General features: G+C 54.0%; 3 protein-coding genes across 4 annotated transcripts; 1 reads left to right on the top strand and 2 right to left on the bottom strand.

Moving 5' to 3' along the window:
- Positions 1-2,901: 2,901 nt before the first annotated feature.
- Positions 2,902-5,449, bottom strand: IQCF1 (IQ motif containing F1; the record flags this gene model as incomplete). Its single annotated transcript, XM_079712590.1, has 2 exons — positions 2,902-3,345; positions 5,441-5,449. The coding sequence occupies 2 exons, from the start codon at positions 5,447-5,449 to the stop codon at positions 2,902-2,904; spliced, it is 453 nt and encodes a 150-aa protein (XP_079568716.1).
- A 3,312-nt stretch (positions 5,450-8,761) lies between these two features.
- Positions 8,762-16,696, bottom strand: RRP9 (ribosomal RNA processing 9, U3 small nucleolar RNA binding protein). 2 transcript variants are annotated; one of them, XM_079713746.1, is made up of 15 exons: positions 16,588-16,696; positions 16,016-16,098; positions 13,333-13,442; positions 12,869-12,936; positions 12,744-12,785; positions 12,351-12,477; positions 11,592-11,716; positions 11,417-11,509; positions 10,918-11,018; positions 10,699-10,833; positions 10,544-10,606; positions 10,178-10,323; positions 10,017-10,096; positions 9,054-9,127; positions 8,762-8,930 (listed from the first exon to the last, which is right to left on the bottom strand). In XM_079713746.1, exons 1-15 carry the CDS (start codon positions 16,672-16,674, stop codon positions 8,837-8,839), a joined length of 1,428 nt encoding a protein of 475 aa, XP_079569872.1. In that variant the 5' UTR covers positions 16,675-16,696; the 3' UTR covers positions 8,762-8,836. The 2 variants fall into 2 exon arrangements, with proteins under 2 accessions (XP_079569872.1, XP_079569873.1); XM_079713747.1 differs by having other exon boundaries at positions 10,694-10,833; positions 10,918-11,001.
- Positions 16,673-23,132, top strand: PARP3 (poly(ADP-ribose) polymerase family member 3; the record flags this gene model as incomplete). Its single annotated transcript, XM_079712589.1, is given in 14 exon segments — positions 16,673-16,686; positions 18,113-18,225; positions 18,228-18,250; positions 18,254-18,295; positions 18,672-18,798; positions 19,038-19,222; positions 19,396-19,534; positions 19,844-20,070; positions 20,305-20,361; positions 20,365-20,454; positions 20,664-20,750; positions 20,995-21,172; positions 22,366-22,521; positions 22,963-23,132. Coding segments are annotated over 14 exon segments (1,608 nt in total).
- Between the last annotated feature and the right edge of the window lie 1,222 nt (positions 23,133-24,354).

Below are 24,354 nucleotides of genomic sequence, written 5' to 3'. Positions count from 1 at the left end.
TTAGGGCTTCCCTGGTGGCGCAGTGGTTGAGAGTCCGTCTGCCGATGCAGGGGACGAATTCGTGCCCCAGTCCTGGAAGATCCCACATGCCGTGGAGCGGCTGGGCCCGTGGGCTATGGCCGCTGAGCCTGCACATCCGGAGCCTGTGCTCTGCAATGGGAGAGGCCACAACAGTGAGAGGCCTGCGTACCGCAAAAAAAAAAAAATTTAATTTATTTATTTTTGGCTGCATTGGGTCTTTGTTGCTGTGCTCGGGCTTTCTCTAGTTGCGGCGAGCAGGGGGCTACTCTTTGTTGCGGTGCATGGGCTTCTCACTGCAGTGGCTTCTCTTGTTGTAGAGCACGGGCTCTAGGCGTGCAGGCTTCAGCAGTTGTGGAACGTGGGCTCAGTAGTTGTGGCGCACGGGCTGAGCTGCTCCACGGCATGTGGGATCTTCCCAGACCAGGGCTCGAACCCGTTTCCCTGCATTGGCAGGCGAATTCCTAACTACTGCACCACCAAGGAAGCCCCTTGACAAATAATTTTAAATAAGTAATGTCAAGCTGCTTTATGCACTTCCTGAGCTGTCAAAAGTTAAAACAAGAAGCAAGATAACCATTCTCATGCAAATTTTCAGTGGATATATTCTCTGAGTTCAAACTAGAGTTCCAGCAGCAAGCACTTTTCAGACTTCCATGTAAGTACAAGAGGAGTTTCCATATTTCTAAACTTTTTTATCTAAGCAATTGAGGAACAACCACCTGAACTTCAATTGGAAGTAATTGATCTGCAATGTAATGACACGCTTAAAGGCAAGTATCAAGAAAAGAATCTCATAGAAGTCTACAAATATCTTCCAAGTGATGACTAGTCTCGATTATAATTCTGTGCTCAGGAATTTATATCACTATTTGGCAGTGCCAGATATTTCACTTCATACCTATGTGAATGAAAAGACATTTTCAGAGATGACATATGTAAATTTTCATTACAGATAAACATTTGCAATTGATTTTGATGGTAGGGAACACTAACTTTTGGTCTTCTTAATTGGGCTAAACATTATTCCCCTCCCACCCTGACTGCCAGTTTTTAAGGTTTGTGGGTGTGACCCCTCTTTCCTTGTTTTGTTGCTGAGGCTGAATTTTTATGCTACTTGACATTCACACTGAAAGATGAGGATCAGTAGCCCCACTTCACAGCTCAGGAAACTGGGGCTCAGAGAGGGAAAATGACATGTCTGCAGCCACACAGCAGTGAGTGGGGAAGCCAGGGTTGGTGTGACTTAGCTTGTTCTGGCTCCAAAGTCCTTGCTCTTTACTCTGAGACACTGAACACAGGAGAGAGAAGCAAGGAGAGAGGAGACAGAAGTCCTTCAGAGCAAGAGCGAGAGACTAGGACCTGAGTGAGGCAGGGCAGGACACAGAAGGACAAAGCAAGAAAGACAGAGCTCAAGCCCTAGTGCAAGACAGAGAGCTGGAGCATGAGATCTCTGGGCAATGTGAGCTGAGGGACCAACTTGCCAGGGCAGAGGAGATGGAGCTGGGCTGGACATAGGGCTTCTGAGTTTGCAGCTTTGATGGGGAATAACCCAAGACCTCAGACCCCTCTCTCTGCAGGAAACCATGGAACAGCAGTGCCCAGATGGGCAGAAGGACAGCCTAACCTTGACCTCTTAATTGGCCCTTTATCATCACTTAGGCACCAGTCTCACCCCAGGTGGCAGCTTTTCACAAGAAGGGACTGTCAGAGGTCTCAGCTCCACCTGGATCTATTCTTGCAGAGACTGGGGAGAGGGTGAGGGAGACACAACTGATGGCTTCTCAGCTCTAGGTCTGTGATAGCCTAGGGGATGATACTCAGCAGAAGGTTTGGCTAGAAGCAGGTTGCCTTCTTTCCCCACCTCCACACCTGTGGAACCTCCCACACCAACCAGGTCTGGAGGGGAATGAGTCCTAGCCTGCATTCGGGGTCAGAGAGCGAGGGACAGAGTTCAAGGTAGGAGTGAGGACAGGGGCTATGCAGTCTAACCATTTTCAGTTTGGAGCTCAGACTCTGACTTGGAGGTCAAGTATGAAGATACAGCAGGGAGCTGTTGGAGGTCACTGAAAGGATGTGACCGCCAGCTGGACTCACAAGCTAGACCCAGGCAATTAGATGCCCCTCACCCCCTGCCCTGTCCTTGGAATGTATGTTCTGCCTGCCATTCCCACAGTGGGAGACATTTTCAGGGATTCAGCCTTGAGAGAGTAATGTGTTCTCCAGAACATCTTGATGGTATATGTGGCTGAACCTCATTAAGGCCTCTATATAAACTTTCAAGAGTCTGGCAAGCAAGTACGGAGATGTACTTGTCTGTGGCCGCCCAAGACAAGTGTTGTAAATAAGTTCCCTTGCTTACTAAACCTGCCACCTACTAATCTTGTGTAGTCTGCCTCTTTCTTCGGTCTTTTCTTGCCCTCCATGTACAGGGCCCAGTTTATGAACCAACAGGAGCCAGGATCAAGAGCTTGGGGTGGGTGTGCTCTTCTCAGCCATGGGATTGGGAGATCACGCCCGGAGCAACTAGACCTGGTGAGTGAATTCCTGGCAAAAGTGCTACTGTGCGCAACAACCCCATCCCTGCCCCAGGCTTCCATTATACACAGCCTTAGGGAGAGGCACCATTTCCATAGACTGAACATGAGTGATGCTCCCTGAGTTGGCAACATGGCAGATCTGTACCCCCAACTTTCCTACCTATGTCAGACGTTGCTAATCAATCACAGTCTCTGCTCAGTCTGGACAGTGGCTCAAAATCCTCCTCCTCAGACAACCCCTGCCAATTCCTCAGAGCTAGCATATGAGATGCTAACTATTTGCCATCATTTACCCTGACCTCCTGGAGCTTATCAAGTAGAGAGAAGCTGGGGAAAGACCACTTCACTGCTTTATTGGAAGGGGAATACACTCCGTCACAATGCAAGGCCCTGAGCCTAACAAGATCTCGAGTTCAAGATGCAGCTGGTTGGCCGTGACTCTGTAGTGGCCCTTGATGAAACTCTGGAAAGCGCAGGAGTGGCATCTGCAATAGGCCTGGATGATGCGGGCAACGTTGAGCAAACGGCAGTAGCGCCAATGGATGCGCCACATGCGGACCCAGGACTGCAGCCTGACTGCCACCCACTCCCGTGTAAAGTTCTCCAGAGCTGTCTGCCACCTGTTCTCATGCAGCTTCACCAGCTTATGCCTCCACCAGCCCTGAATGATCCACACTCTGAGAGCCACGTGCAGCAGTGTGCTGCACACCAGGGTGCCCCGCCACCACACCTGGATCTTTACTACTTCTGGATTACTGACGGGAGGCCTATTTTGGGTTCTTGGGATCTAACAAGAAAAATGCCGAGACATTTGGAGGATATTCCCCACCCACTTCAGCCCCAGGGTGTGCCAGGAAGGCACCCTGATGCCCTATCAACAATCACCCCTTCTTCTGAACCTCAGGAGCACTGGGCAAGGCACTGGCTGGAACCAGAAGACCAGGTAGGTGTCATTTCTCTGCCCCCCTCTGGTTAATGGACATGGATGCATCACATTGACCTCTGAATCTCAGAGCTCCCATCTGTAAAATGGTAGTATATCTGTCCTGGCTACCCAGTTTTACATGGGTCAAGTTGGCCAGCCTAGAGCAAGAATACCATGATCAAAGGGTTATCATAGTCCACCTGAGCCTGTCCACCTGACCAGGATCCATGATCCATGATCCTTCCCTTCAGACCCCACTCACCTACTGGAGAAGTGGCTTCCTCTTCTAATCCTGCTCTTTCATCCTTGACTGCAGCTCCAATCCACAACCTGCTCTCTTCCTCTGTGATATCATAGTATTAAAAGTTCCCACATCCCATAAAATTCTACCTCTCTTATCTCTTCCCCATCTTCACTTCACTTGACTTTCAAACTTTAAATCTTAATTAGCAAGCAAACATACATGCACACGCTCAAACACACAGACACACCATTGATTAAGCCCAGCTTCCCATATGTTGGCCATTCCATTCCACAAACACAACTCCCACATTCCCACCCCCAGCTCCATGTCATCTGGGTGGGGGGATCATACTGCTCTGGGTCTCTTACTAGCATCATCTACTCCCTTTGTTGCAGCTATATTCTCTTGTTTAGCCTAGAAAAAAATGGGGAAAGAGGACAGACAAGAATTAGTTTATTCCTGTTCTTAGCTCTGGAACATACAAAAGACACTAGCCACAAGCATTAGGACACAAAGACCAGAGACATCCAAGTCCAGGCTCCTCCTGCCCCTGCCTTCTGTAAGTTCGGTGATGGTGCTGGCGGTAAAGATTTCAAAATCAGCTCCTCATTGAGCTGAGGCTCATTTTTAGTGTGTTCATTAATTGTTTTGGGCTGGTCCTTCTCCTGCAATCAGCAGTTAGGGGAAAGGCAAGAGGGAGGCTGCTCTCCCTCCCTCTCCATTAAGTAACCCACACATCACCAGCGTACAGGGCTTCCCAGAGTATTCAGATGTCAGGGAGATCCCCTCATCCCGAGAGATGTATGGAGACATCCCTAAAAAAGCCTAGTGTGTCAGTCTCTCTCTTACTCACCATTGGTCCCACATGGATCAGGTGTAGATGGTTCAAATCCCCTCAGGTCTGTGTTCCTCTAGTCATGGCATGGAGAGAAAGAGTGGGGGAGGGAGACCTATGATGTCATAAGGGCAGTTATGACTCAAGCACCAGGATGGCTCCCAACAGTTAAGCCCCCTCCAAAGAAAAGACAGAAGTACTGTCCATTCTTTTCTGCTGGAAATGGCCATAGCCCTAGCTACAAAAGCAAGACACCAGAAATAGTGGCCCATTGATGTAAAGGTGTATAAAGATAGTCATTGGTGATATCCCCAATTGGTAAAATTGGGCATTGATTTAATGGTTTATAGTCCATTCAAACTATAGAATAACAACATAACTGTTGAAAAATAATGAATTTGATCTATGTGTACTGATGAGAAAGTATACCCAAGATGTATTTGTAAGTGAAAAAGTTGAACATCATTATGATCCCATTGGATGGGATATAAAACCATCATTGGATGGGATGGTAAAAAACCGTCAAGATATATAATTATACATGTATGCTATAAACGCAGATAAAGAGAGAGAAAGGTATATAGACCAAACTGCTACCAACGATTACCTTAGAAGAGTTGAATTGCTGACCCATTCATACAATACCAGGGAACTCTGTGAGGCCCCCAGGACGAGCAGTACTGCTTTCCTTCCGCAGCAGGCTCTGGGGCTGGGAGCATATTCAGAGGGCTGATCCCATTGACACCCTCACTGACCCCTCCTTTCTTCTCTCCTTCCCACTCTTCCCTGAAGGGGTCTACTGAGAGCCTCTGGGATGAAACTCTGGTAGAGGGGGAGAAGAATGGTGGAGAAGAACGGGGTTGGAGAAGGAGGCTCACCCCCATCATGCTCACCCCAAGCCACTTGCCCAGCACACCCTCAAAACCTTCACTTTGGATGGTGTCACCCCTCTGCTCCTCAGCCCCTGGGGCAGCTCCTCCCTGCCCACTGGATTGAGTCTGAGCAGGTCCTGGTGGCATTCAAAGCCCCAGCACCCTCCCTGTCCCTAGGGTCACCACATTCACCAACACCCCAGTCTCTGGCCTCTTTTCTGAGTCTGCCTCCATCCTGGCACCCAGCCCCCTCGTTTACCCAGGCTCCATATGTGGGATCTTTCCTGTGTCCTTAGAGTGCAGGGACTTTAATTTCTCCCTTCACTCCTCAAATGCTCATGGATCCAATTATGAGGAGCATGTGTTTAGTGGCCATTCATATATCTTCTTTTATGAAGTATTGGTTTAAGCCTTTTGTCCACTTTTATTGGATTGTCTTTATTACTGAGTTCTAGAAGTTCTTATACTCGATATGAGCCCTTTGTCAGATTCATGTATTGTAAATATTCTTTTCCCCGGCCTGTGACTTTTAAAAATGCTGTCTTTTGATGAACAGATGGTTTTAATTTGGATGAAGTCCAGTCTATCAATATTTTATACTTAGCACTTTCTCTGTCCTCGGAAATCTTTGTCAACTCCAGGGTCACAAAATAATTCTCATGGGTTTTTTTCTAGAAACTTTACATAGGTTTAGCTTTAGTTTTTGTTTAGGTCTGTGATCCATCTTGAATTAATTTTTTTCTTTTTTGTGGCTATGATGTTAGATAGGGGTCAAGATTTTTTTTTTCCATTGAAAAATGTATTTCCTTTCTGCATTGAATTATCTTGGTACATTAAAAAAATCAATAGACTGTGTAAATGTGAGTCTATTTCTGGCTTCTCTATTCTGTATCATTGATCTGTTTGTCTCTTCTTACTCTAACACCACCTGTCCTGATTACTGTAACTTTATAGTTTTTCAAGACAGTAAGTCTTGAAATCAGATAATGTAAATCCTTCAACTTTGCACTTCTATATCAAGAATTCCCCAACTGCTCATACAGTTGATTTTTGTATATTGCCCTTGAATCTTTCAGTTTCGGGGGTGCTTTTTATTTTTATTTATAAGCAGCTTTGTTGGAATATAATTCACAAGCCATACTATTCACCCCTTAAAGTGCACAATTCAATGGTTTTTAGTATATTCACAGATATTTGCACACAATACCATAGGTATCTTGCCTGCTTGCTAAATTTTCTTATTCCAGTAGTTTTCTGGGTAGATTGGGGGTGCCTGTATGCCAGTTGCGGGATCTGGAGGTGAGGTATCCTCAGTGGCTTGTGGGGGGCTTCCTGATGGGGTCCGCAAAGTGGTTAGTAGGATCCGCATCCCTTTGATGTTTTGAACCCTACCTGCTGTTCTCTCAGTTCCTCCCCACCCCTCAGTCATGCTGCTCACCTCAGTGTTTTGAAAGGAGTGAGAAATGCTCACCTCAGTGACCCCTGGGGCTGTGACTCTGAGAGGGTACCAAGGCCTCATGATGACCAGGGGGTCTTCAAAGGACAGGAATAGGTAGAGATGGGGAGGGCCCCACCTACTGTCTTTTGCATGGTTCAGAGGTACGAACAGAGCTAAAAGCTGCTACAGTGGCTGCCCCTCACCCATCTAATTGTGGCCTTGAGTCCACCGGGGGGAAGACAGGAGAGCACTTGAGCCCACTGGAGTGGGAGGTGGGAGGTGTAATTCTGGACCCCAGAATCACATGGCTTCCTATGTTATAAAACATATAGCAGAGAGCTCATTGCCTACTCAACTTCCCTACATCTACTAGACACTGCAAACTAAACTGTTGATCCTTCTCATCCCGCTTTCCCCACCTGGTCTTTCTCATCTTGGTAAATGTCACACTGTCTATGGTGCCACATTCATCTCATCCCACAATCAACAGATCAGCAAGATCTGTTGGCGTCACCTCCAAACACAACCCAACCATAGCTCGGCCTCCCCACTTCTTCTGCTGGCCCTCTCACACCACCATCGCCTCTTACCTGCTATTACTATAGCTTCCTAAGTGGATGCCCTTCTTCCCCCAAACCTTTACTAATTAATTCTCCACAGAGCAGTGACTTGGTTTTTCTTTTTATTGTGAACCAGATCCTATTACTTTTCTGCTTTCAACCCTCTCATGGCTTCCCATTGCTTGGAAGGAAGGGAGGGAGGAAGAGCCCAACTACAGCAAAAGTCTCAGTTGACCAGGGCTGAGACTAGAAGCCATAAGAGGGATTATTTTCTGTTTCAATTCCAAAGGCATTTATTTTCAGACTTTCCTTTCTCCCTGGGAATGTGCTAATGGAAAAGGGGTTTGTGTATTAAGGGGCATTTCCGTGTTACTTGAAATATTATTCAGGAGGTATGTGTATGCTGTCGTTGAGCTCAATTTAAGGCGGGACATAGGGAGTGAATTCTAGTAACATTATCTGATCCACAACAGGGTTTTCAGGGGTTCAATCTGAACCTGACCCTTCTGGCCCCAGGAGAATGAAGGTAGGAGGAGGTCTGTCCAAGGGGGAGGCCTCACGAGCAGGGGAGCAAGAGGGAAACCCTGTAGCTTCCTCCCCCAAGGGGACCACGCTGCCGCTTGAGAACCATAGGCTCAGCTGTTGGGCCCAAGCCATTAAGGGAACGTTCAGAGCAGAATCCTTAACACACCTTGCTCATTTTCCACTGAGAAGAGGACACTTCCCTGCACTGCTGCCTCTCCAATCAGCCTCTCCACCTCCTCTTTACTGCACTCCATGGCAGAAGCTGAATTATCCAGTTGGTGGAATCAGGAGAACACATTAACCTGTCAGGGTCACTGCTGTGAGGAATCGTGCAGCCTGGCTGTCATTCAGACCAAGTGCAGGGCTATTCCCACCTCTGACACTGTCCCCAAGCAGTGAGCAATGCAGGAATGCAGGGTCCCACCTCCACCCCAACCCCCACCCCAAGGGCAGTCTGACTTCTAAAGCTTCCTAACCTGGCCTGGGTGGTGCAGATCAGCCTGACTTGTAGGTCTAACTGTCTTCCTTTCAGTCCTCAGACCCCACAGCCAGCCCTTACACACACTGGACAGCCACAGCTTCTTAGCTGAGGGATCAGCAGGTTCTGACTCCAACCAGCCCAGAGCACTGGGGGGAAAGCTGGCCTAACAAAGTCGTAGAGGATACTCAGGGTCTAGGAGCCAGAAGCCAGCTGAGGGCTCCATTCCCAAATTCGCTGGAAAGGATAAAGCCCCCAGGCCTTTACTAAGCCATCCCCTGCCATCCCCCTGCCCTCCCCAGTCAAGAAGCTAGAGGAGACAAGGCCCAGAAGAGGAGGCTTTTAATACAAAGAAGGCAGGGGATGGCCTGGGAAGAACTTAAATAAAGGGGATAAGAGTGTCAGGAGCCAGCAGCAGGGGGCCTGGGGGCCCTGTGGAGAGGGATGATGCAGACGGAGTTCCGGGCCTCTTTGATCCGCCACCACCGGCCAAGCCTGCAGGGGCGAGAGGAGCAGCTGAGGGCGGGCCCAGCCCCACCCGGTATCCACCCCATTCCCACCCAGCCACCCACCCTATGCCATTTGCCCCACCCGCACCCCTCGAGAAGTGCCTCATACCTGTGCTCCTGCCCTACCCCGGCCACCAGGAAGTCCCCAGCACTGGAGAACTTGAGGCTATTGATAAAGCCCACCTGAGAAGAGGGAGGGAAAAGGCAGTAAGATGTGAGAACAGATCCCTCACCACAGCCCCAGCATCACAGTCAAAGGCCCAGCCTGGGTTAAATCCCTTCTCTGCGTCCTGCCACCTGGGCCGGCCCTCTACCCCTCAGGGCCTCAGCATCCACCTCTGTGAGCTGGGGAAAGTAGAGCGCAGGCCTCGCAGAGAGTTTGTGGGGATGAAGGAGACAGTGTACGCCAAGTAGGACCTGGCTCCTGGTCCTGGCTCTGGAGACTCCATGACCATCACCATTGACCCAAGCCCTGAACTGTCACTAGCAGTTACTGACAGATCCTGCCACTCTGCCCTAGGTTGCACCAAGTCCACACACCCTAGCCTGGCATTCAGTCTGGCACCAGTCATGCAGAACCCATCACAGGGCCAGGCCCTCCATGCCTTTGCCCACACTTCCCTGCCTTATACCCCAGTAACCAGGACAGGGCCTAGGACAAGGAGGGGAGTGGAGGCGGGGAAGGGAGAGGAAGAAGGGAGGGTTCCTGCAGGCCGTGTGCTAAGAGTTGGGGCTAGAAAGAGAAGTCATAGCTGGCCCTGCTCCAAGGAACCGCCCTTCTGGCAGGAAAACACTGTAACGGGCCTTGGGAGTGTGGTAAAGACAGGCTGGGGGGCTTCCCTGGTGGCGCAGTGGTTGAGAGTCTGCCTGCCAATGCAGAGCACGAGGGTTCGTGCCCCGGTCCGGGAAGATCCCACATGCCGCGGAGCAGCTGGGCCCGTGAGCCATGGCTGCTGAGCCTGTGCGTCCGGAGCCTGTGCTCCGCAACGGGAGAGGCCACAACAGTGAGAGGCCCGCGTACCGCAAAAAAAAAAAAAAAAAAAGACAGGCTGGGTATTCAAGCCTCACTCACCAGGGGGATGTCGCAGAGAAGGTCAAGCTGCCGGAAGCCCTCCCCGCATTGCCAGAGCCGCACAGAGTTGCTGTGAGAGCCTGGGGGACAGGGAGACAGTGAGCACCCCCCTCACCAGCCCACCCTGAGATCCCCTCTTTTCTGCCACACAGGGCACCCACCTGTGGCCACGAGGTCTGTGTTGAGCAGGGCTGCCACCGATGACACCCAGAAGGGCTGCTCCAAGCCCAGCTCCCCCCGCAGCCCGTGGGCCTCACGCTGCAGGGCAAGTGGCCGCTTCTTAGAGAGGCCCCACAAGGCTACAGAACTGTGGACAGGGAGTAGGGTCAGTGAGGGGGCCAGGGGCAGGGCAGAAGGGCCACACGGCAGGAAGGGACCAAGTGCACACCAGCCACAGGAAGCAGACAAGGTCCCCTGCGCTCTCTGCCTCAATGTCCTCATCTATGGAAAGGGGTTACTACAGCTCCTGAGCAGGATTCTACGCGGCAAGTCCAGGGGCAGTGGCAGTGGTGGAAGGCAGCTCTTACCCATCGTCTGCACCCGACACCATATGCTCCTCATTGATGAGCTGGATGCTGTCGATGGAGCCCCTGGAGAAACGCACCATGAGGGGCGTGGCCCAACCTCACCCCCAGCCCATGCGGGTGGCCCCCTCAATGCCCAGTGCAGCAGGCCACCTTACTGGTGGCCGTAGAAGACAAGCTGGGACTCCTCGGGGATCTTCCACACACGCACGGTCCCGTCCCGGCCCCCGGCGGTCACGCAGCACTCCCTGCTCAGAGCATCCAGTGCAGCCACAGCATCCTGGTGCCCGAAGCTGGAGAGGGGGACAGAGGGAGGATGGGGTCACCCGTGAACCTGCACGTGCACACCCGTGTGCCCTCTGCCCGCGCATACTCACAGCGTCTCCACGTAGGAGTTCTCCGCCACATTCCACACCTTCACAGAGCGGTCGTGGGACGTGCTGTAGAGCTGGTGGGTGCCTCTGCGGAATGCCAGCCCCTAAGGGTGCATGGAAAGAGGGCAAAAGGAACCTGGACTACAGCAGGAGAGACAGAGGTCAGGCCCAGGGGGGACGTCCTGAAAAGGTCACGTGGCACAGGAAGCCAGCCCCCATCAAGAGCACTCTGTGGGGCTCTACGTGGAGCCAGGGGCACACTTGCCTGCCCTCAAGCAAGTACAGACTTCTCCGAGGCCTCCCTCTCCTTAGGCAAGCTCGACTCAGTCTCCCACAGCTCTTCCCTATTGCTTCACCCTGTTTCTGTCCTGTTCACCAAAGTGCAGGTTCCCTGAGGATGGGGACCCGCTGCCTCTTTCACACCATTCCCCGGATCCCAGTACCATGCCTGGCCCACTTGGGTGCTCAAGAAACGTCCACTAAAGGAGGCCCAGCTTCTCACCGACACGGCGTCCCGGTGTCCCGTGAAGGTGTACAGGTGCTGGCAGCTCTGGGCCTCCCAAATGAGAATGAGCTTGCTGCGGTCACCCGAGGCCTATGGAAACAAGGGCAATGGCCACGGGCACCCACCATGTGCCCACACCTCTCACCTACTCCCGGGGCCAATCCTGCCTTACCAGGTACTTCCCATCGGAGGAGATGGCCATGCAGAGGACGTGGCTACTATGGCTGGAGGGCTGCCCCTCGGCACCCTTCTTGGCTCGAGGGATCACATGAAGCTTCCGTCCACTTTCCACACTCCCTGACACCAAGCGGGAAGAGAGATGCTACTGGGACAGAAGGCAGGACTGTCTGGCAACCCCCATCAAGGGCAGCGTGGCACCATGGAAAAAATCCTGGCCTCAGGTCAGAAGATCTGGCCCAGCCACTGTGAGCCCCTGGACAAGTCACCTCAGTTTCCTCATCTGTTAAGTGGTGACAATAATCCCAAAGGGCAGCCATGAAGCCCGTAAGAAAAGGGACAGGAAAGTGCTTGGGACTGATGGTACGAGCTCTTCCTGTTACTACTATGGGTGGATGAGGACAGCCCTCAGTGGTCAAAGGCCAGGAACCCAGGAGGACCAGGAACTCAATCCTAGAACTGTGCACAGCCTCGACTGTCCTCTAGTCCAACTGCCCACCTGAAGCATCAATTCCCATTAAATCATCATCCTGCCTCCACTCCATCATCTCCAATGACATTGACAGGGAGCTCACAAGCCCCACTCCTGAGCAGAAGCTTCCACTGTCATCCAGAGAAAACCTCTTCAGAAGCAAACCTGTCTCCAGAAGCTTCCCCCGTCGGGTCTCAGTTTTCCCTGATTATTCCTTCCTCCCCAGACCAGCTGGCCCAGATGATCCCTCATGGCTGAACCCCCACCCAGGCACTCACTCACACTTAATAATGGTGCAGTCTTTGGAGGCAGAAAAGATGGCCAGGTCGTCAGGGGTGATAACCAAACATGTGATGGACAGCTGGTGGCCCCGTAAGATTCGAATGTCAGCAGGGTCTGGGGCCTGGATCTAGGCAGGCAGGGGCCGGGTCACTGCAACTGGGGGCAGGAAGGCCCCTCTCCACACACACACACACCATCCTTTCCCACCACACTGCCCAGAAGGAAAACCGGAGCCAGGGCTGCCAAGACCAGACCGTTACCTAACCCTGTCTGCCCAAGTGCCCACTACGTTCCAGAGCAAACACCCCACAGCCTGAGTCCCCAGTTGGGCCATCTGCCCACCAACCCAGGTGATTCCCTCCAATCTGACACCAAAGTGCCCTGTCTGCTCACCTCCTTTGCCACCGACTTCTGCAGCCTGCCTCTCTGCTCGAGCTGCATGGAGAGGAGAGGGGTGAGATCCCAGGAGCAGGACCAGCCCCATCCCTTCCCTCCCACGACCCTCCCTCCACGCTCACCACGTCCTCCTTCAGCCTCCCCGCCACCTGGTCCTCCTCAAATTCACGGGCCTCAGCCTTCTCCTCCTCTGTGTAGGACAGACCAAGCCAAGTAAACCAGGCCAACAACACCCCACTTTTCCCTTCCCATCCCCACCCACCACCTCAGTCCTGGGCCCTGAACATTTGGGCTGTGTCCCATGGAAGTTCAGGGCACCTCAGCCAAAGGGGAGGGAGGGCTGGATGGTCTCCTCCTGCCCACCCCCTGCCTTTACTTATCAGATCAGTCCGAAGCCCCCTGAAGGCCTGGCCCACCCCAGGAGATCCAGTAGAGCTCCTAGCCACCCTCCCACAGGGCCACCAGCAGCAGCAGCCCCAGCAGCCCACCCGGCTACCTGCATCAGTCACCCACCAGGTGGCTGGGGCCACAGCAGGCAGACTCAGGCACAGGCCCCACCCCTCACCTGCCCAGTCCACAGGCTCACCTTGCTGCTTGAGCTGCTCAAGGTAGAGCTTAGCCAAGCGCAGCTTCTTCTCCTGTGCGGTCTCCTCCAGCTCCTCCAGCTCCTCCTCCTCATTCCTCCTGGGAACTAGGCTGTGAGCAGGAGGAACTAGGCTGTGAGCAGGAGGAACTAGGCTGCGAGCAGGAGGGCTCAGCCTGCTCCTCTGGCCACTAGGACTGTGCTCCTCACTGCTTCCCCAGCCACTTGACACCCCCATCCCTGCCAGCTCTCATGGCCAATGGTCTCACACACAGAAAACCGAAAGATGTGACTTACCAAAATGAAAGGGCCCACTCAGGGCCCAACGTAAGGGTGAAAACAGACCCCAAACCCAAAGAGATCACTGTGAAATCTCTCAACTCTGGAGGGAAAGAGAAGGTTCTACAGGCTTCCAAGAAAAATCAGACCATATACAAAGGGTCAGGAATCAAAATGACTCCAGAAGTCTCAACAGCAACACTGAGAGCAGGAAACAAAGGAGCTGCACGTACAAAATTCGGAATAAAACGCTAACCACTGGAATGGCATGCCAGTTAAACCATTAACGATAAATGAAGACATTATCAGATGTACAAGGTGCCACAAAAGTGGTCCTTTCTCCTTCTTTTAAGGATGGAGGATGTGCTCCCTGAGCAAGAGAGTGAGCTAAGAATGGGGAAGGCACGGGAGACAGGAAACAGAAGATCCAACATGGAAAGCAGAAACGGCAGATCTCAGAACAACAACAACCCCCCAGACACAGGGGAGCAGCCAGCCCAGATCTGATGCAAGGAACCAAGAGGCAGACATGTTGGGACTATCAATGCCCCATCCTCACTGCCATGGCACCATCCTCTACCTCGAGGATGGGATTCCAGGTGAAGCTTAACTGGGCCTGGCTTGACCTTGTGCTAGCGAAGTCCTTGCTTTCCCCTCCATGCCCCTCACTCCCTCTTGAGTCCTACTTTGACTTGCTCCTGGGAGCTGGAGGTAAGTCACAGGAACTCAGAAAACCCAGGGCAGCCCGTTCCCTCTGATCAAGTGCCTGCAGATACCTAGTCCCTGTCAGGTAGCCCAATTGTTTCCTAGACTCATCCATGACCTTGCCCACAACTTCCCCAGAAACGACCTTGGAAACTCTCAAGGAAGCCAAGGCCTGACCATGCTCCTGAGACCGGTTAGTACCCAGTGCCCAGCAAGTCTTCAGCCAACAGGGTTGGTGCTGCCCTTCCCTCATACACCAAGGTCTTAACTTCTACGCAGTTTACCCAAGGAATCAATCTATTGTTTCGGGTTCACATATAGAAGACAGAACTCTAAAGAAAATCAAAGCAAGTATACAACCATTGTAATTCCACTCAAATAACATTCTGGAAAAGGCAAAATTCTAGGGACAGCAGTTACTGGTTGGAAGGGGGTGGGAATTGACTGCAAAGGAGCCATGGGGGATTTTGGTGGGTGGTAAAACCCTTCTATATCTTTACAGTGGTGGTAGTTACACGACCATATGCGACTGTCACAACTCAAAGAACAGTACACTAAGAAAGGTAAATATTACTGTATGTAAGTTATACCTGAATCAGAAAAGGGAAAAGAAAAAAAAAGAAGAAGAAAAAGGAAGGAAGGAAACCAAAGAAATGATTAACTTAAGTCAGGAATGGCAGTTGGGGCTTCTAAGTTTCTACAAATGGTCTAGTTCTGGTGGGTGCACAGAGGTTCATCATTTCATCATTACTCTCTATGGTACAATTACAGTTCATTAACTCTTCTGTAGCTAATACATTTCACAACACATTTTAAAAATATTTAAAAGTGCTTAACACAGGGCCTGGCACATACCCACAGTAACCTTAAGACTACAAGAAGTTTATACGAAGTCTTTCTGTGAGCAGGTTAAGGCCAACATGTACTCAACTTTTAGAAGGAGAATTTCTAAAGCCAACTCTTAAGGAAGGCACCGGGATTCTGATATGACAGCTTCCATGCCACAGGGTCAGGCCTGATACCCTGCTAGACCCCTCTGAACTCTGCAACATACTCCACCCCCATCACCTGCAGAATGGAGGAGGTACGCAAAGCCCTCCAGAGTCCAGATGCACCCAGTGCCTACCTTCCCATCCTCTCCATCTCCCATCTAGCCTGCTTAGCTCCCCGACTTTTCTCTGATCCCTGAATGCCTTCCCTACCTCTCCACGAGGAACCCCTCCTCATCTCTCCAGGCCCCATTTAAACTCCCCTTCTCTGTTCCAACAACACGCAGCTCTAAGATACACATCCCACCACAACACATTCCGTGTTCACCTGCCTGCTCATCTCTGTTCTCTCAACAGTGAAACTAGTGCCTGGCACTCTCAATAACTGTGAAATTGTGGGAGAACAGAATGAAGAACTAGCAAGCATTTCTTGCATCCCTCTCCCCTCGCCTGAGTTCAGCTCCCTGTCATGAAGGAAGGTCTCACTGGTCTCCCATTAGGACTGGGGGTCCTCCCCACACAGAGACCCTGCCCCTGCAGCGAAGGAAATGACAGTTCTCAGGGTCAAAAAGTGGAGGAAAGAATCAAGATCTGAGAATCAAGGGCCAGAGTCCTGGGTTCTAGGCCCAGCTCTAGCCCCCGTCATTGAGTACTCCTTCCATACACAATGGGCCCCAGTGTTCTTTTCTACTAGGTGTAAAAAAAGAGCTCACCTCTCACTCTCCGAGTCGCTGGAGATCTCCTCATTCATCTTGCCGCCACCCTTGGACTTGCCCTTGTCCCCAGAAGAGTCGTCCTAGGAATTATATAATACTTTTGTTTTTTTCGGTACGCGGGCCTCTCACTGTTGTGAGATCTCTCCCGTTGCGGAGCACAGGCTCCGGACGCGCAGGCTCAGCGGCCATGGCTCACGGGCCCAGCCGCTCCGCGGCATGTGGGATCTTCCCGGACCGGGGCACGAACCCGCGTCCCGTGCATCGGCAGGCGGACTCTCAACCACTGCGCCACCAAGGAAGGCCCTATAATACTTTATTTGGTCAGGGGTCCCGACCACCCCGGCTCTGACCAAGGGCCCCTTAGGGTCCCTCGAGAGTCACTGGGAAAGGCGGTAGCCCCCGGCTCAAGTGAAAGGCTTTTTCAGTATTTGGCGCGCGGAGAACGGGACGAAGCTGACTCCAGCTGGGGTCCCGGGGGCGAGGGGATCGGTGCCGGGGCCCCCGGATGGGGATAATGGTGGTCCCAGTAACATAGGATGGACCCCGCCCCGCCAAAGCGCCATGCTCACCTTTCGCCGCAGCTTGCCGGCCCCCGCACCAGCCCCGGCCCCCGAGGCCGGCTTTCCCCTCTTTCGAGCCGCCCCTGTCGCCGACATGCTGCCCACCGCGTGTGTTAGCGGCGGCTCCTAGAGAACTCACGTGGCGGCTAAACCCGGGCCGTCCCACAAGACTCCAAGCCAAGATAGGCTCCCACCGCCCGGTGGGCCCCGCCTCCCACAGGGCCCTTGGGTAGGTTCTGTCACGCCCCCAAGCGCCCATAGGATAAATGCCTCCTAGAACTCCTATAGGCTCCCGCGGCCGGCTCCAGTAGGAAGCAAGCCTCTCCCTGGCGCTTCCGGCCAGCGGCTGCGGCGCGTGCGCCCTGCCGCTGACTGACGTATGAAGAGGGGTCGGACCCCGACACCGTCTCTGTGTTTGCTCTCCTTGGACGCTGGGGGTCGCCAGAGACGCGGGATTCCTCTTCCTGGAACGTGACTCCTCCCCGTCAGGGGCGGGAGCCAGGGTGAGAGAGTCTGACTCTAAATAACCGGGGGGGAGAGGGATCCGGCAGCCCCCGGGAGAAGAAGGCAGTGCCCGCACCTGGGGCCAAGGTCACTGGACAACCGGTGGATACGTATTGCATGCCTCAGGCCAGATGAGCAGCTCTAAGGGCGCGTCAGTCCCCTGGGCCTTGGCTGTGTCAGGATCAAGTGTCCACCCATCCATGGGACAGGCTGCCTGCCCGCCTCGGCCTGCCCAGCCTCTGACTCACCAGACTGGTGGCCAAATAGCTGGAATCCTACCCACACCCACTTCTTCCCCGCTCCCCTAAGGCTTACGGGAGGTTGTTAGAACTAGGACTGCCTGGGAGTTACTGACCTGGTGACCACCACCTCTCCCAGGTCCCTGCTTCTCTTAGGTGAGTGCCCTATGGCCTTGCCCACAGTCCTCCACAGGGCAGGTCAGGGCGGGTGTGACTGACCCTTGCCCTCTGGCAGTTCAATGCCACTGGTCTGGGACGGAGACTGGCACCCCAGAATTCTTGAACCTGCTGGGAAGGGTTTCTGTGCTATTGGGTCCCAAGCTTTGGAGAGACAGATCTGGCCTTAGGAGTGCTGCCCCCCGGGAGCCACTGCCCACTCTCCTCCATAGCTGGGGTGACTCAGCCCAGCAACCACGCCAGGTCCAAGTTAGCTGAGATGGGGGAGGAGCAGAGAGTGCTCTGGGGAGAGGAGCCCAGAAATGGGAGGGGGGAGATTCTCCTTTCACTTTCCCTTCAACCTCAGAACACACAAAAGATCCATAGAGGGTGGAGAGCCCCTCTTCCTTGACCAGACTGGGCAGACTGGACAGGGGCCTGGCTTGGCCCTGGTGACTGGAGAAAGGGGTGTATCTGGGGTGCAGAGAGCCGGTTTTGGTCAGGGACAGGGAGTGGGGAAATGGAGGCAGAGGGAGGTCACCAAAGGGCAATCTCAGGGTGGGGCAAGTTGGTGATGTGCCAGCCAGGTGGGACGCAAAGGCCATGGATGCCTGAGGGCCCCCTCTGTGCCCTAGAACAGCCGTGGCTCCAAAGCGCAAGCCCCAGGTGCAGCGTGAGAGTCCTGAGAAGAAGAAGGGGCGTCAGGGGGCACAAGAGGAGAACAGTTTCCACTCCACTGCCGAGGCCCTCCACCCACAGAGAAGCGCATAGCCTAAGTGGACCCCCTGTGCCCATTCAGCTGCAACCCTGGGACCCAGGTAAGCTGTAGTCCCCGCCCAGTCCCAGTGCCTGCTCCCTCTTGAGTACAAATACACTCAGACCTCCTCCCCTCCCACTTGGCTCTGGCCAAATAGTTCAAGGCTCCCAAGTAAACTGTGTTCTTCCAAGACCCCAAAGGTCAGGCAGGGCTATATCCCATCAGATCCAGGTGGGTCATGTCTGCTCTTCAGACCCCAGGACAGGCCCCTGAGCTTCTCAGTCTTCCCCCAACAACACTTAAGGCAGGGTTCCCAGACAGGGCCTCCTCTGACACCCCAGTGCAGTGTGATTCCTGTCAGCATGCAGCCAAGTACCCCATCCCACCCAGAGGCAGCCGGAGCCAGCCTGCCCTCCGCACACCCCCTCTGGCCACAGGTGCATGAAGACTACGACTGTATCCTGAACCAGACCAACACTGGGAGCAACAACAAGTTCTACATCATCCAGCTGCTGGAAGAAAGTGACTGCTTTATCTGCTGGAACCGCTGGGGGCGCGTGGTGAGTACCACCCACCCACCCTGTGCCCGCATCCTCCCCACCCCTCCCTGCTCAACGCATGCCCCCTGCTCCCCGGGGTCCCCACAGCTTACTCAGGCCAAAAGGCCACAGCCTCTGACTGTGCCCTGCCCCACCTCTGACATCCAGGGGCGCTCGGCACAGGGCCTGCACAGTAGAGGCCAGCAAACATTTACGGCGGGCACTGTGGTAGGCACACCTCTGAAAACTGTTGCTTGCCGGGAGAGGTGGGCCAGTCAAAACTCAGCCGCTTCATGTCACTGGAGGATGCACAGAAGGACTTTGAAAAGAAATTTCGGGACAAGACCAAGAACAGCTGGGCAGAGCAGGACCACTTTGTGGCCCACCCTAGCAAGTATACACTTAGCAAAGTACGGAGAGAGGATGAGGCCCAGGAAGCCATGGTGAAGGTGAAGTGGCCAGGAAGGGAGGGTGGGCCTGGGCCGAGGGAAGGGACGGCCACTGCCCAGCTGTACACCCTCAGGCACAGGCCTTCCTCTCTGGCCTCGGTCTGGCCAGGCCCTGCTCCAGGTGCAGGTGCCCTGCCCAGCTGCTCCTGCCCACGTGGGCCCTCTACCCCTAGGTAGATGGAGGCCCAGTGAGGATCGTGGTTCAGCAAGTACAGTCCTGCTCCCTGGACGCAGCCACACAGAAGCTTACAACCAACATCTTCAGCAAGGACATGTTCAAGAATGCCATGGCTGGGCTTCCCTGGTGGCGCAGTGGTTGAGTCCACCTGCCTATGTAGGGGACACGGGTTCATGCCCCGGTCCAGGAAGATCCCACATGCCGCGGAGCGGCTGGGCCCGTGAGCCATGGCCACTGGGCCTGTGCGTCCGGAGCCTGTGCTTCGCAACAGGAGAGGCCACAACAGTGAGAGGCCTGCGCACCACAGGAAAAATAAATAAATAAATAAAAGAATGCCATGGCTATCATGAACCTGGGTGAGAGGGGAGGAGCCAGGAAGGGTAGCAGGGGTCTGGGGGTGGCAGGGCTGTGGGCCTGACTCCCCACTCTCCCCATCCCCCCAGATGTGAAGAAGATGCCACTGGGGAAGTTGAGCAAGCAGCAGATTTCCCGGGGTTTGGAGGCCTTGGAGGCAGTGGAGGTGGCCCTGAAAGCCCTCGCAGATCGTGGCCTCAGCCTGGAGGAGCTGTCCTCCCACTTCTACACCATCATTCCCCACAGCTTCGGCTGTAGCCAGCCCCCACCCATCAACTCCCCGGAGCTTCTGCAGGCCAAGAAGGACATGCTGCTGGTGAGGGTTGGCAGGTTGCAGGCAGTGGGGTTACCAAACAGATAGATGGGGCAAGGGAGATGGGGGACAGATGGACTGTGATGGGCAGGCCAAAGGACAGGGGAGGGGAAGGCCAGACAGATAGATGGGGTGGGGCTGAATAAGGTGGGGTGGCCATGGTCCTATTTATGTGGGAGGGGGAGGGGAGGCCCAGGGTCAAGGGGACACACAAGCTGCCAGTGCCCATCCCCTTAGGTGCTGGCAGACATCAAGCTGGCCCAGGCCCTGCAGGCAGCCCCCGAGGAGACAAAGTAAGTGGAGGAGGAGCCACACCCACTGGACCGAGATTACCAGCTCCTCAAGTGCCAGCTCCAGCTGCTGGACCCAAAGGCACCCGAGTACAAGGCGGGCCGGTCCCCACAGAGGAGCCGAGCTAGCAGTGGGCACTGGCCCTTTGCCTGTCTGCCCTCCAGGTGCCCAGAAGAATCCCTCTCCTAGGGCCTTCTCTCGCTGTGTCTCCAGCGCCTGAGGAGAGCTCTGGGACTGCAGGGGACAAGTGGAGGTTAGTCCATACATTTCTTGCTCTTGGCACCCAGCTTTTTCTCTCCCCGCAGGTGATACATACCTACTTGGAAAAGACTGGCAGCAAGTACAGTTGCCCTGCTCTTCAGCATAGTTGGACAGTGAACCGAGAAGGGGAGGTGAGGAAGATTCCCTCCCCACCATCACTACTTTGTCCCTTAGGAGGTGACGTTGGCTTATCTTCCCTTTAGCGAGTTGGCTGAGAAACTCTGACCAGTTTCCACCAGGCCTAGGTCTTGTGCATGTGTGCATGAGTATGTGAGTGACTAGGGAACCCTTGGCCTTGGTCATACCCTCTGATGGCAGACAGAAACACCTGAGCTTGGGTGGCATGACTCTCCCGGTTCCCATCTCCCCACCTAGGGAGATCAGTTCCAGGCCCACGACAAGCTGGGTAATCGGAAGCTACTGTGGCACAGCACCAACATGGCTGTGGTGGCCGCCATCCTCACCAGTGGGCTCCGCATCATGCCACATTCTGGTGGCTGTGTTGGCAAAGGCATCTACTTTGCCTCGGAGAACAGCAAGTCAGCTGGCTATGGTGAGGTGTCCCTTAGGGCCAAGCCCTGAGTGGTTATGTGGACACTAAGGAGCATGGGGCCCATTACTTGTCCCACCTGCGGTGGATCCAGGAGAGGACCCCTCGGATAGTTACGGACTAGAGAGCTCTGTGGGGCATCCTGGGGGTTGGGGGACTCAAAGGAGGCATCCGCTGGTCAGCGACAGCTTCCTGGAGAAGGTGATGCAGATGGGATGAGTGTGCCAACCTGACCTGGGAGGGGGTGAAAGAGGAGCCTTCAAGGTAAAGCAGCCAGGGAGTGGCACGAAGCCTGGGAGGCTGTGGCAGGTCAGCACCTCCAGGCACGGCCTAATGACAAAGCTTAGAGCAAACGCCTAGTGTGGGTGTGGGGCTTGGGGGCCCAGGAGGATCAAGGGAGCCTTATTCAGAGAGCGATGGGGAGTACAGTTGAACGTGGCTGCAGCCATTGGGAGGGTGGCAAAGGCCAGAGGCTGCAGGGAGGCTGTGTTCCCATCCAGGCCAAATGTGATGGGCCCCCAGCCCAGGGCAATGGAGGCAGAGGAGGAGAGAATCCATGAGAGGAGTATGTGGGAGGTGGGATGGGCAGCATTGTGGGAAAGGGTTGAGGGTGTCTCCAATGACCCCCAAGTTTCTGTCCAGAGGTGTCCTCACTGAGGTGACCTGCCCCTACTGGCTCCTCAGCCCAGGTTGACCTCATTATTGGAGACCACTACCCGCCCCCACTCAAGAGAGCAAGGTCGGAGGATTCATCCAAGTGCAGATGGAGCTGAAGGTTCCTCAAGGCCAAGGCGTCCACTAGGAGGGCAGAGGAGCCTAAGAAGGAGTGGAGGGTGGCCTCAGGAGAGCATTGCAAGGGGGTCTCAGGGTAGAGGGTGAAAGATGCCATGGCAAAATCAGCAGAGCAGGCCTGAAAAGCCCCCACCCCAGATATGGTCACTGGAAGGCCATTACTGACCTTGGTGAGGGTGGCAGACGCCTGGCCTCTGGGAGTTGAGGAGTGGAGGAGAGAAGGGGAGGGAGCACAGCCAGGACAAGGGGCCTGGAGAAATGGTTGGAGGAAGGATGGAAGAAGGATGGGTACTTTTCTGGGCCAGGGCAGCAAAGCCAAAGGAGATAACAGTGCAGCAGAGAGGAGCCCAGAGAGTCAGGCAGAGAGCCAGTCTGCCTACCCTGAGCCTCCCTGTGTCTCCCAGTTACTGGCATATCCTGCGGGGCCCATGACATTGGCTACATGTTCCTGGGTGAGGTGGCAGTGGGCAGAGAGTACCGCATCACCGTCTATGAGCCCAGCTTGAAGCAGCCACCCCCTGGCTTCGACAGTGTCATTGCCCGTGGCCACACAGAGCCTGGTGAGTCCCATGAAGCTGGACAGGCCTAAGGATAGAGGTGAGGCTGAGATGGAGCAGGATGCTTCCAGAGAGGAGGTGAGCAAGGAAGGGGCTTGTGAGGAAGGACAAAAAGAAGCAGGATTCTTCACTGCAGTCATTCACTTTATCATTCAACAAACATTCACTGATTCAACAAATCTTTCCTGGGCATCCAGGAGAGCTTCAAAGAAGAGTTGTTATTGACTGAGCATTGAAAGATGAGCAGGCATTTCCCAGGCAGAGAAATGGGGGAGGAGATTCCAGGCAGAAGGCCCAGCCTATGCAGTGGTTTGGAGTTTGGCAAGGTGGGAATGAGCGGGCACTCCCTGTGGTAGAAGTGGAGAGCACAGGGGGTAGGACTTACCGGTAAAGCCAAGGACCAGTGACCCTTGGGTCATTCATGGCCCTTGCTGTGCCCTGCAGTTCCAACCCAGGACACCAAGCTAGAGCTGGACGGCCAGCGAGTGGTGGTGCCCCAGGGCCAGCCCATGCCCTGCCCAGAGTTCAGCAGCTCCAGCTTCTTCCAGAGCGAGTATCTCATCTACCAGGAGAGTCAGTGCCGCCTACGCTACCTACTGGAGGTTGGCCTCTGAGCTGTCTGCCCGACCCGCCTCCCATCCACCGCCAGGAGCTAGAGCATCATCCTCAGTCTTCCTCCCATCCCTGGTGCCCCCCTATCACCCCTTCTTGCTCTCAAATCTCCCTCCTGTGTCCAGACAGTGATCCCCTCTCCCTCTAATCCTTGTTGGTCCTGGCATGGCTGTGGCCTCAGTCTCGCCTCCTAAGGTGATGGGTGTGATGGATTGGCGTTATTACTGGGACATGGATACAGCAGCCTATTCAAGCCTGTGTAGTTAGAGGGGCACAGGCTGAGAGTGGGCGGGTCCCACATCCACCCGGGCCATCCACCCTGGCCCAAACTGTCCATCCGAGAGAGGCGTGATCACCGAGGTGGGCTGCACTTCAGACATGCACAGGCAAGTGCACATTGTATTGGCTCACCCTCTGACCTCTGCTTGTCTGTGCCAAAGCTGCACCAGGCCTGGGCCTCCTTGCTCTCCACAGTGACCCACCACACCACATAGCAGTCCCAGCCCCACTCCAGGGAGTGACCACTCACATGGGAGGACTTGGGTTATACACGTACTCCCACCCACCCTGGTCAGTCTACATCGGTCACTGCAATGACCAGCCTCCTCTGATCATTGAGCCTCCAAAAGGGACCCTCCCCATCAACTCAACTGTTGGTCACGTGGGGACCCACCTGGTGATTCTGTCCTTTAGCCCAGACATGGCCAGGCAAATCAAGCGTTCCTTGTGTCTGGGCACCAAACACCCATGTGTGTCTTCTGTGTGAATATCATAAATGAATTGATAATATCTGAAAGGGGTGCAGCTCTGCTGTCATGAAAGGAATGCTAGTTATTACCCCAGGTTACCCTGTCCACAAACAAGGGGTGCAGATGCTAGACAGCAGGTCAGGGTCCAGTGCAGTGTCACACACCACATTTAGTTGTCATGTCTCTTTGGTCTCCTTTCATCTGAAATCATTCTTCAGCCTTTTTTTTTTCCTTCATAACTTTGACACTCTTGACACTACTGAAGAGTACAGGCCAGTTGTTTTATAGACTGTCTCTCGGTTCAGGTTTGTCTGATGTTTTGCAGTGATTAGATTCGGGCATTGCAGTTTGGGCAGGAACATAACATGAATGCTGTGTCCTCGGTGCACTGTATCAGGAGGGATATGTCCCATTCTTGGTGATGTAAATTTGGTTGCTCAAGGTCGTGTCCACCAGGTTTCTCCACTGGGAAGTT

The sequence above is a fragment of the Hyperoodon ampullatus genome, assembly GCF_949752795.1.
Source record: "Hyperoodon ampullatus genome assembly, chromosome: 10".
NCBI classification, from domain to species: Eukaryota; Metazoa; Chordata; class Mammalia; order Artiodactyla; family Ziphiidae; genus Hyperoodon; species Hyperoodon ampullatus.
This window is presented reverse-complemented; position numbering and strand designations above follow the sequence as displayed.